Consider the following 12,726-nt stretch of genomic DNA (forward strand, 5'->3'; position numbering starts at 1 on the left):
GGATAGCCGTCACGTTTGTAACGGGGTAACTCTCCCCTTGCCAAGGTCGTAATCAGAGCCAATATCTTTTTTTATATAAGTAAAGGCCAAGATATTTCTAGACATTATTAAAAGTAGTGTACACATAGGACAACTCTCAGCCACTGGTGTTGATGATTCAGTACTGTGGACTTTCCCTGAACCCTATCATTCATCACATTGGTGGTGACATGGGCTTGTGGATGATTGCATTGGGTATCATGGCTGGAGGGTGCAAAGTTTGATCTTCTATAGTGTCTCCTCCCATGCTTCTGGCTTTTCCCTTTTTCCGTTTCTCTCCCTCCCTTATGTTCTTCTCCCTACCCCACCCCCCCCCAATACTCCTCACTTCTCCTCCCCTGTTCCTTAGCCACTTCGCTTGAAGTTATTTTATTTATACATGCCCACTACTTTGTGGTAGGATTCATATGAAAACCATTTCTGCGTATTGTTGTTCCGTCTGTGTCACTGACCTGCACTGGAAAACTACTTTTGGCTGGTGAAATGTTCCTTGTCATGGCTTTGTGGTATTTGTGGCATTTGTATTGTTCCGAAAGAGTGGTTAATAAAAAAAGAGTATAAATCTACTTGCAAAATGAGAGATGATAAAGTGACAATCTTCATTTGCGGGGATAGACAGTGAAATATAAAGCAGGCTTTACCCATTACACTTATACACCACGGTATTGCTGATCAACGACAGCCAGAATGTGATATTGCAGAAAGGGAATGTCAGTTCCACAAACAGAGTGTGATTTAATCTGTATAGAGTACCTTAGTCCTCAGACCCTAGTGTGGTACAGTATACAGGAAAATACTGAACTCTAAGGATAGCGTGTGTTGTGGGCAATGAGGAATTCCACAGACACAATGATATCTAGCAGACAGGGAATTGTCAGAACCGTAGATAGAATGGGATGTAGTTCCAGAGCGTACAATGTGGTGTGGTAGAAAGGGAATGTTCCTGCCAACCGGTAGAATGTTATGTAGCAGCAGCCTGGGCTTCAACAATTGAAAGTAATATAGCAGACACAGAATGTCCTACTTCACAGATGGAATGAGATGTAGTACACACAGAAGACTCCATCGATGAGAATGTGATGCATTCTTTGGGAAATAAATTAATAATGTTCCTGGAGTGTTGGGCGTTTGCTTCCAGATCATGACTTTCATTGCCGGGGGCGAAGAAGAGGCCACCCTGATTGTCCCCATCCAATCTGCCACTTTGAATCCCCTGTCCCCCAATGCACACACCCTGATGTCTCCCAAACCCACCATGATCACTCGTACAAGTGGTTTTTCAGGGGAGAGGGCATTTTCTATATCAAAGCGGACAGCATTGCTACCTTTGGAAACACAGATTTCCCACGGCATGGGTTGAGGGAACTGAAGTTTATGCGGGCTGGACATCTATTGACTGCCCAACCCTAAATGAGGCCCTTAAACTACAAATCTCGCAATGTCCTTTGTTCCAAAGCAAAGCCAGAGATTTCCATTTAGTGTAACTCTATGATGTACATGTTCTTCTATTTGAATTTGCCTACTGCAGATCCATATGTGCTCTAAGTGGGCAAGAGTCTTTTTGAGCGATGGAAGGGATGAAACAGTAATTCTGAAGAATTAATTAGAGCTTTCTCTCTCTGTTGGCAGGACATTGAGAAGACCATGAGCACAGCTCTCAATGAACTGCGTGAGCTGGAGCGACAAAACACAGTGAAGCAGGCCCCTGATGTAGTGCTGGACACGCTGGAGCCCATGAAGGGACCGTCCATCGGCTCAGTGAACTCGGAACCTGCCAGCCCGCTTCACACCATCATGATCCGGGACCCAGATGCTGCCATTCGCCGAAGCAGCAGCTCCAACACTGAAATGATGACCACTTTCAAGCCACCCCTCTCAGCTCGGTTGGCCGGGGCGCAACTCCGACCGCCTCCTATGAGGCCAGTCAGACCAATCGTGCAACACCGATCTAGCAGCAGTAGCAGCTCAGGAGTGGGCAGCCCCGCGGTAACGCCAACTGAGAAGATATTTCCCAACAATACTTCTGACAAATCTGGTACAATGTAGCTGGGCCAAGTGACTACATAGAAACCTTTTTTAAAGGGAAAGCCACTAAAGAATCAGAAGATATATACATCTGGAAACTTTGAAGTCAAAAAGTTGTGACTATGGTACCAGTATCTAGGCCTGAGGCCTAGTGACAGTGTGGAGGCCTGAGGCCTGTTAACCGTGTGCATGCCCAAGGCTTTGTGATGGACTGTAAGCCTGAGGCCTACCAGTAGTGTGTAGGCCAAAGCCTAGTGAGAGTGTGTGGGCCTGAGGCCTGATGAAATTGGGTTGGTTTACGATCTTATCCTTGTGACCAGCTGTAGGTTGAAGGCCCACCCACCTGTATGTGTGCACATATGTATACGTGTGTGCGTGTGTATACGTACACACATTCGTATATGCATATTTATGGAACCACGTAAACTGGAACAACTAATGTGCATAGACTGAAAGTGTACAGTGGTATAAGATAGTGTGTTGTTTCTGGAGACTATATAGAATCTCCAATGCAGTTAATTTGTATGTTTAGGTTTACCTCAGAAACTGGCCCTGTACTGTCCCCAGTTTATGTACTTCTTCATCTCTGTGGAGGATAAGAACATTGTATCCTTTACATGTGGGGCGGAGTAAGGTAAATATTGTAAGGCAAAGATGGAGCCCTGTGGGATTTGGAACAAGAACGCCCTTGTTTGCCCCAGTGGGAATCTGGGCCACTGAAGATCATTCCAACACACAGTGAATAGAGTGCGCTCAGGGGAGATCCACGTTTCTCAACACTGGACGTGCTGAGGGCTGCAGACCTTCTCAGCCCACAACTGTACCCCGCCACAGGCAAGAAGGGTGCGCTCCAGCCCTGTGAATTGTGTGTAGAGTAGGTGACTGTACCTTCAGCCTCAAAGTAGCACAGTCTTTCAGGTGTAAAGCAACAAACCTTGGGAGCATTCAGTGGTTGCGGTGGTTACAATACAGACATGCCGTGATCCGAATACTGTGGTATAGATATATATAGAGAGAGGTTAACTTATAGTTTTGAAATATTTGATTTATTTTGTGTTCTTTGTACTAATTACCTTTAAGAGTTTAAGTCTGAACTGGTAAGAAGGAGCAATTCCATTCCTTGAGATGAAATTGCACTACACAGGCATGCTTGGGGTGGGAGCAAAGGGAGACGAGTCCCCGGTTTCCTCCCTTCTGCCCTCTTGCACGGAAGGTGGGATGTGTAATAAAGCATGAGCCATATTTGACATTGGATGTTACAAATCTGATGGATATTATTTGCACTTTCTTATACTATACAATACAGCTTATGTTTACGCACACATACAACCCTCCCCTCCTGCATAGTAAATGAGATTTCAGAAGGGGCTTGTGCAGTTCTGTTCCTGTGGCTTGAAATCAGTTCAGATGATGGTGCCTAGCAGTGCAGATGTAGTCTTTGGTGCCTAATATTAGTTGTAGCACATGTGCCAACCGGTATTGGACTAACCCTTACAAACCCACAGCAGAGATTCTCGCCCACTGCGGAACAAAGGGCCATATGTACGAACACTTTTTCCCATAGACACAGAATGGGTAAAAACCTTTGCTACATCTGGCCCAAAGTGACTCTAGATCTTTCTTTTACCGCATAATCTAAAGTCAACACACTGCGTCACCCCATCTACAATCTGCTGAGCCTGCAATGTTTGCATTGGTTACATTTCTTGCTTTCCTTTCTGATCATATGTTCTCTCCTTTTGACATCGTGTGCTTCACGGAAGGACATTCTTGGCTTCGATTGCAGAGGCTGGCAGACTCAGATTCAAAATAGACACATTGAGGCTGACATGGGAAACCATAAAAACGCACAGACAAAGCTGAAAGTTACATCTCTCCTTTAAAATGCTGTAATTGTCTTAGAAATCCTGAAACTGCACATAATTCTCATCTTGTCTTGTTGGAAATTATAAGGTAACATTTATGTATTGTGCTATTAGTAAGCAGCATTGAAGATCCCATAATACCTTGGATATCACATAAGGTCTAGTTGTCAGATAAGGTCTGGCAACTGTTTGACACCAGTACGATGACTGGTTACATTTAAGTGCTCCCAGGATAATTTTGTGTCCGCTTTAATTAATTCCATCTTTTCTGAATTCAGCTTCAATAGCAGTTGATCCGGACCTTTGGTGAGTAACCATTTTGAATTCCGTGTTGTGTAGTTTGGTAACAGTATAGATCCTTCTCAAATTCATGCACAACCCCTTCTCCCGTGCCTTATTTACCTAAAAAAGTTTTACTTCTTCCAGCCAAAAATATTTCTTGCAAATTACCTGATTCTGTTAAAAGAACCAAATTCTCCATGCATTGGCATGAGAAAGCATCCCACAGCAGTTTGGTGTGAAGGACTGACTGAAGAACATTCCCTTTCCCTCAACCCCAAGGGCCTAGACTGAAGGACAAATTATTTGTTTGAACCAGACATATAGCTGCCTAAAAGGGACCTCTGAAGTGCAGTGACAACAGGCCTTGGTACAACCCCGTAATTAGATTGACAATAATGTACCGAGGTGCTTTGTGAAGGATGGTGCCAGAGTCAGCGTAGGGAATGATAGTGTGAGTTTGAGTGGATTGCTGCCACAATAGAATGATGTTTCTGAAAGAACAGCATAGCAAAAAAAGGGTCTGACTGTAAAGGAGACAGTGAATCACCTGAGGCGCTTTTTCATGTTTGGACAAGCTAGAGTTTTTTTTTTTAGTTTTATACCTGGTGAGCTATGGGTGGCCACAGTTTATTTACCCTTATTATGGTGACTCATTTACCGCGAGTGAGTCTTGCTACCTTGACAGGAGAGGAGTGGGCCGATGGGGGTACCCAAACGTAACCCCTTAGGAGAGAGGTCACCCTCGAAGGGTACCCAAAGTGAGGATATCTCCACTATAAAGTGAGTGGCAGGTGTGAAAGGGTGTCAGAAGAGAGTGCCTTGGAGATCCACCATGTCTGGAGAGAGTGTTAGAAGGTGAAAGTGGTGAATCCAGGCAGTCAGTTTCCACAAAAATGTTAAAAGCCTTCTAAGGTAATATAGTGCTTAGCGGACAGGAAACTTTGTGCGGAATTAACTTCGTACCACACTGCTCCTCTCAAATGGAGAAGCACAGGCCATCTGCTTCCCTGTGAAGAGAACTTCTGGTGTTTCATCAGTGTTTTGAATTCTTACCATTTAGTCGCTCACATCTTACCTAAGAGCAGCTTGGACAAGGACAGCAGTTTCTGCTTCCCTCTCATGTACATACAGGTACCAGCTGCTGGTGCAGGGCAAGCTCACAACTCCTGTAAGAACAGGAAGGGCACATGGTGGCCACCTTCCCTGGCACTTTCATTGCAGGTACAATTAGCACAAGGTTTCCACATGCCCTATACACAGAACTAGCACAATATGGACAGCATCAATACAGCACATTCAGCATCCATACATACTTGTTTCAGAAAACCTAAGCAGTAAATCACAGATTAAGCTTCTCTCAGAAATGTTAGACCAGCAGCAGCACAACCTTCCTTTATGAAATCTAACTGGTACAGCACAGGAAGCAGCAATGCAAGCTTCCCTTAGATATACAAAATATACAACCAGATGGGAGCAGTGCAAGCTTCATCCCTTATGTTATGGACAGCTACGGTGCTAGTCAGAATGAACTGAAAGGACACTTGTAGCAGTGCTGCATGGTAGGACACATGCAACAGTACTGCAAGCTTCCATCATAGACACACGCAGAAGGCCCATCACAGACACTATGGGTATAAGTTTCCCATCATTCCAGCATACATAGTGAACAACAAGATTGGTTTGCACTTTGCTTACACAGTGGACTGATAACTATAGAGGCAGTCAAGTCTTTCTTACACATTGAAACCTGAATGGACAACAGCTGCTGAGGCTTCCTTCACACTTACAGAATGGGCGCATTATAAGTAGCCTTAAAAAAGGAATTTTCCTTTATACTCACACACCAGACATGCAAATAGGAGAGAGCAGCAGTGGAAGCTGGCCTGCTTGGCACAGCAAGCGTAGTGCCTTGTGTGTAGCAATGCAACCCCCAGTGGAAATAAGGACTTTAAGTAAAGGCTGAAGTGAGCCAAGTTTCGCTCACACGACAACTCTAACAGCACAAGAGTGGTATCCTTACACCCTGGTAGAAAATCCAGTTGATCATTTCCAAGTGTCTTTTGCTGGAACCTTCTGCTAAAATGTGGCTTTGTGGGCTTCTAATAAAACACACCGAATATTCATTGCGCTGCACAGAGCTGCATTTACTCACTTCAAGTACTGTATAGAAGTAGCACACGAAGGGGCAGGGATATTATTTTTCTGCTTCAGTGCAGCACAGCTCTCAAAGTTGCTGAGGAGGAAAGCAGCACAGAGCAATATTTATTAAAAATGCCCTGCTGTTTCGCGCATCCTCTGCGCTAGCGAACAAACAGGCTTCCTCGTACCACACACAAGCCCGTCACCATGGTACAGGTATGATGTGTATTGGCAGCCTTCCCGTCCAATACAAAATCCTGTACATAGTCAAACTATAAAGCAATGCACACATTGGATTCCACTGTACAGTGCAGCACAAATGCAAAGTGTGGAAATACATTTCTCCAAGTTAGCGTCTGTTTCAAAGAGGTTGCCAGTTTTTGATGCAGATGCCGGTCGGACTATCATAGTAGATTGGCCTTTGCGCCAAAAACTGTGGGTGCTTGCCGTGTAACCCCCAAACTCCACCCAAGTACCATGTCGTAAGGTGGCTCACAGGAGTACAATAAGTATTAGTGCTGAAAAAGGACAAAATACCTTTTATGTAAATGTCATCTCTAAGAACGTCCATTTATAAGTCAGGAGCTGCACAGTCTCACTTAACTTTGAGTCATCTATGCAGTCAAAACATTCCTTTTGCAAAAAGAATAAGCCTTCCATAACCAGCAGGAGATCAAGCTTTGCTTACACAAAGAAGAGGTACAAAGAGCAATCTTTGCACAAATGAGTAAAGCATGGGCGGGGGGAAAGGGATGGACATTTCTCTTGCATGTGAACAAAGAGCACCAGCACCATAAGTCTGAGTTTTCATCTCACACAGAGCAGGCACACCACAGGCAGCAGTTATACATGCTTTCCCACCAAACACCCACAGAAGAGACAAGGTATGGGTAGTTTGAGCAGTGCAAGCACTCACTACATCCCACAGGTATAATATGGGCAGTAGCAGTGCAAGCTTCCCAAACAAAATCAATGTCCGCACCAGTCATTGCACATGTGAACACGCATTTGCCTTCTCTTTCATTCTGTCACGCTACCAATGAGGGGCGGCTGCTTTCAATAATACTCGGTAGGGTCGTGGGCTGAGAGGGGTGAAGGAGGGGTGTTTGCGTGGGGGTGTGGAGGTGGTGGGAATAATAAAAATAAAGAAAACCATTTACCTTAAGAAGGCAGCCTCGGAGTTCCTCACCGCCTCGGTGCTTCTGTGCATCTTCTCTTCCCATCCAATTCAGACGCTTGTCTCATGCTCTTACCCAGCATGAGACAAACGCCTGGGTTGGTCTGAGAAGCCGGAATTGCCGCTCAGATGGGTACTGGGAGACTGCACTGGTTCTTTACCCAGGCTGTGATACACAGCCATGGTGGAGAGTTCTAAGTGCGCATGTCGGTTTGGACAGCCGGCCAAACCGACATGCGCACTTAGAAGTGCACACTACTCATCAGCACCGCGCTCACCCTGCCCTACGAGGAAGAAGCAAAAAATAAAACAATAATCCAGTTGTTGTATTATCGTTTTATTTTTCTGCTGCCTTTCAGCCATACCGGAGGGGCCGCCCCTGCTACCAACCATCTCTCTCTTTTAGCATAGGATTCAGGAGCAAGATGAGCTTCCTTCACACTGTAAACAAATTCTGTAAATTTCGATGTTTGCCTCTTTTTCAAGCATTCTTTTTTGCCACTAAGTGTATGATATTTTCACATTCTGATATTCTAAAGTGTTCTATCATTCATAAAAGTCAATAGGTGACCTGGACAGTATATCAGATTAAAGTATGGTTCTGACGTAACATATAAAAAAAAAGTCTGAGAACACATGACACACTTTGCTGCTTTCAAACTTTTTCCCCCAGTCGACTCTTGAAGGGTCACTGAAGGGGGCAAAAAATCATTAATGTCATTGTTTAGCCACTGCCGACCAAAGTGATAGCGAGAAAAAATTTGCACAAACTTAGCTTAGCATCACGAAAAACACAGCCAACCACTGTGCAGCCTAAAATGGAACATGGGTTGAAAATATGCAATTCTTCATTGAAATTGTATCCCTTGTGTGTTTCAGCAGCCGTTGTACCGAGGGTAGGGTGACAGAGGTATGGCAGTTCAATTTTTAAAGTTATTTCCCCTCCACATGTATTAATATATAGTAAAACCTAAGAGTTATATTTATATCAGTTCATGTTTGGAAACATATCTTCTGCAGGCACAAGGCACGCAGGGAATCTTGGTGAGCAGCCAACATAACCCACACTTTTGAGAATTTCGAAAAATTTGATTCAGGTCTTTTTGTATCAGCTGACGTACTAGCACCACCTCCCTGGTTCCTATTTCTGTACAGACTGACATGGACCCTATGTAAAGGCCTAGCTCCTAACCTTCCTACCCTACCTGATCTCGATAGTGCACTTCCTTATCTAGCCTGAAGTATATAATACCTGGAACATTTTGTGCACCCCGGAATGTGTCCCTGACTAGTGATGTTGCAGGCTCCCGAGTATGGCCCTATAGAACCCATGCTGAGTGCGAGCTGCGCCTGTAATTGGCCGTTTCTGTTGCCAGGTACTATTAGAATAAGCGCTGATTGGCTGTCCCTGTGTACTGATTGATGTCATTCCCATGGATGTTGTTGCTGTAATGTATCATGATGTCATTCAGTCAGAGCATCTGATTGGATCCCCTCTTATGTATGCCAATGATGCCATGTAGATCAAAGCAACTGGCTGGACGTGAAACTGTTCAGTTCAATAAACAGCATAAATTTTCTTAGAATTTGTGTCATGCTTTGTCGGTCCGAAGACTTGCTGAACTCTCGCTTATCTGACAAGAAAGTGTTAATATTACGATTAGTCAGAAAAGATGATTTATTTACTCTTCCATTGCGACCCAACCACATAGCTGCTTTTCGTAATATCAACTACCTGTACAATGTATACTGTAGATTGTTTTGGTGCCATTGGGGGTGTTGTTGCTAAACCAGCCACATGTATAAGTTCATCAACCTTGGAAGCATGAACGAGGAGTCAGCACCACGAAGAGAAAAACCTGTGATCATCCACATGTGCATATGCCCTCTTCTAGAAAAGGTTGAGAATTGTAAACATTTGTGTAACGTGCTCTAATGCATTGAAACTCATCATTAGTACTAGCAAACAGCCAGAGCTAAATTCTCAGCTTTTGATGCTGGTAATATAGTTTATGCATAGTATTAGACATTTTAAGCTAAATTTGTAGTAGACCCGGGCTGCAATAATACAATTAGGGCCAGATGTAGGAAAGCTTTAGTGACTCGCAAACGGCGAAAAACGCCGTTTGCGAGTCGCTAAAGCCCATCTGGTATGTAGAAATGCATTTTGCGAGTCAGAACCGACTCGCAAAATGCATTTCAGAGTCGCAAATAGGAAGGGGTGTTCCCTTCCTATTTGCGAGTCGCACTGGTATGCAAATGGACTCGCAGTTACCATCCACTTGAAGTGGATGGTAACCCAGTCGCAAACGGGAAGGGGTCCCCATGGGACCCCTTCCCATTTGTGACTGGACCCCCAAAAATTTTTTCAGAGCAAGCAGTGGTCCAATGGACCACTAACAGCCCTGAAAGATACCGAAACAAAAGGTTTCGGTTTATTTTTCAAAGTGCAGCTTGTTTTCCTTTAAGGAAAACAGGTTGCACTTTGAAAAAAGAAAAACTGCTTTATTTCAAAGCAGTCACGGACATGGAGGTCTGCTGACTACAGCAGGCCTCCATCCCTGTGAGTGCCCTGACTCGCTATGGGGTCGCAAATTGCGACCCACCTCATTAATATTAATGAGGTGGGTCTTTGCGACCCCATAGCGACTCGCAGAAGGTGTCTGAGACACCTTTCTGCATCCCAAATTGCGACTTGCAATTTGCGAGTCGCAGGGACTCGCAAATTGCAAGTCGCAATTTGGAAAGTTGCTACATCTGGCCCCTAGTGATTACTTGTATTACCTTACCTAACCAAGCGCTGTGTAACAATGAGGGCAGTAGCGTTCTGAAGCGAGAACACTCATACATTGGCCAACAGCAGTTGGCTTGGTTGATAGACTTGATCAAAATTATATTTTATGCATGAACATGTATATAGTTTTTCATTTAATTTAGTTATGATGTTTTATATAGTACATAGATGCCCCAAGTGCAACACAGTGCCTTACAAAGTTTTCACTAGAGGTACAAAGTGGTAACTCAAATGGTGATGCCTCTAGAAGTCAAATGAGGAGTGAGCAACTTATGAAAAGAGATTCCAAACAGTGTTGATGATGATGTTCATAGAAAACAAATAGTGGCTGTGAGTATGTACAGAGGGCTATTGCAAATTAGACGACTCAAAAAGAGAGGCTAAGGAGATATATTCAAAATTTACTAAGAAGCAGAGTTTGAAATAGAAGATGAAGGTTAAGCAGAAATATAGAAAAAGAGGTGGAGCTAAAAAGTCAAATTTGTCATCTTGGGGAGTGTAAAAGGGAATGACAGAGCACAGAAAAAAACGAAGGTTGAGACAAGGAAATGAAGAGGAGATTGAGTTCATGCCGCTCACCATGGGATGGAGCTCTGCTAGAGGAGGACACCGACACAGGACGCTGATTTTTTTATTTTTTTTTACCGTAGGTGCCACGGGAGGAGTGTTTTCGAGCTAAGAGTGAGTGGAAGCCCACAGAGTTTTTTAAGTTTGAACAACAGGCAGTGTTGAGAGGTGATTGGAGGATTTTGTGCATCAGGCAAACAGTTTTTGAAGATACACCTAGATTCAGTTAGCAGCCATTGAGGTGAGACAAGTATGTTCTGAAGCAGTTACTGCTATGTACAAGAGAGACATATGGTGAAGGCCAGCTTTCAGAGAAGCAAGATGTCCTTTCAGTATGCCACTCAGAATAAAGATCCCTTTATCAAAGTTGGAAAGTACCAGCTGTTGAACACAAGTATTGAACACCAGCAAGAGGGGTTCAGGCCTTATAGCAAACCAAGCTGGTTGTGCTCTTTTGTGGCCATGTTATTGATGAGGGGAGGGGTACATTTGTGATTTAGTTGGGAATTAATTAGTCATGCTGTTACACTGGTGAGGTCAGCAGCAACTTTAGCAACACAAAATGATGATGGACGGAGTGCTGAACAATGCAAACGCTCATCCCAGTCACAGATCTGGGTTTAATCCATCGTTCTTTTGCTCACCATGCCAACCCAGTTTGGATCCATCCCTATGCAAATCAGTTTTGTGATGTTGCTTTGTGCGCCCTAAGTGGCAGGGGTATGCCCAGACGTGGGTCCCTTGCTTGCTGCACCACTGGATTCAAGCTAGCCTTGCTGATGAAGGGTGATACCCTGAAACCGGTCCCAGGATGCTTGAATCCTGTCCAGGGAGGACCTGGCTAGGCAGTTCGGGCTGGACTGCTCCTATTGGGAGCAGGGTCAAGACTGATTTTCATATAGCTGGGTCCAAACTGGCGTGACGTGGCAAGGCAAGTAAAATAACAATGGATTAAACCAAGATCTGGGGGTGAGTGTTTGAAAAGTTTCAACACTCGGTCCATCATTTTATTTTGTGATATTGCCTTGTGCACCCTAAGTGGCTAGGGTATGCCCAGACGTGGGTCCCTTGCTTGCTGCGCCACTGGATTCAAGCTAGCCTGGCTGATTTGATATCCTGAAACCGGTCCCAGGATGCTTGAATCCTGTCCAGGGAGGACCTGGCTTGGCAGTTCGGCGGGACTGCTCCTATTGAGAGCAGGGTCAAGACTGATTTGCATATAGCTGGGTCCGAACTAGGGTGACGTGGCAAGCAAAGTAACAATAGATTAAACTCAGATCTGTGACTGGGGGTGAGTGTTTGAAAAGTTTCAACACTCCGTCCATCATTTTATTTTGTGATATTGTCTCTTTCTGCATGACCATTGTGCAGTGTGGAGCATCCTCTCAATTGCTTATTTCAATATACTCTGTGTACCTGTCATTGGCTTCTAATTCCTCATTCTGTGAATAAAGGCGCATGCTGTGAGTGGGTAATGACAAGACCCAGTGTCTAAATGTAGAAACGTGATTGGGAGGTCTGGGTTTCTACCTTACTGTGGAATCAAACTAGACAGGGCTCAGTATGGACATAACATTGGTGATCATGAAAAAAATCCCCGCTTGTTGCAGCAATAGCATGCTTTGTGGTGTAATCTGCCGTGACCAGGCCTTCAAGCCTGGCAGTGTGACAGTGGGGCGGTGTTGAATTCTTGTTGGACTCCATGAGACAGTCCTCACCAGGAGTCCATGGAGAAAGCGCTCCTATGTAGGGAGGGGCAAGTGGCCAGCAAATGAACCATGCTAGCTTTCTCATATTGGTTGTTAGATGACTGAAAGTGTAAGCCATGCTTTCACCGA

General features: G+C 44.5%; 1 protein-coding gene across 2 annotated transcripts in view; it reads left to right on the forward strand.

Annotated features, from left to right (window-relative positions):
• SRGAP3 (SLIT-ROBO Rho GTPase activating protein 3) overlaps nt 1-9,113 on the forward strand; it is a 447,418-nt gene extending 438,305 nt beyond the window's left edge. For both annotated transcript variants that reach the window (XM_069206335.1, XM_069206334.1), the window contains exon 22: nt 1,669-9,113. In XM_069206335.1, the coding sequence (XP_069062436.1) occupies nt 1,669-2,085 (417 nt within the window). In that variant the 3' untranslated portion in view covers nt 2,086-9,113. The remainder of the gene's footprint in view (nt 1-1,668) is intronic.
• The last annotated feature ends 3,613 nt before the right edge of the window (nt 9,114-12,726 follow it).

This window comes from Pleurodeles waltl, chromosome 9 (genome assembly GCF_031143425.1).
Source record: "Pleurodeles waltl isolate 20211129_DDA chromosome 9, aPleWal1.hap1.20221129, whole genome shotgun sequence".
NCBI lineage: Eukaryota > Metazoa > Chordata > Amphibia > Caudata > Salamandridae > Pleurodeles > Pleurodeles waltl.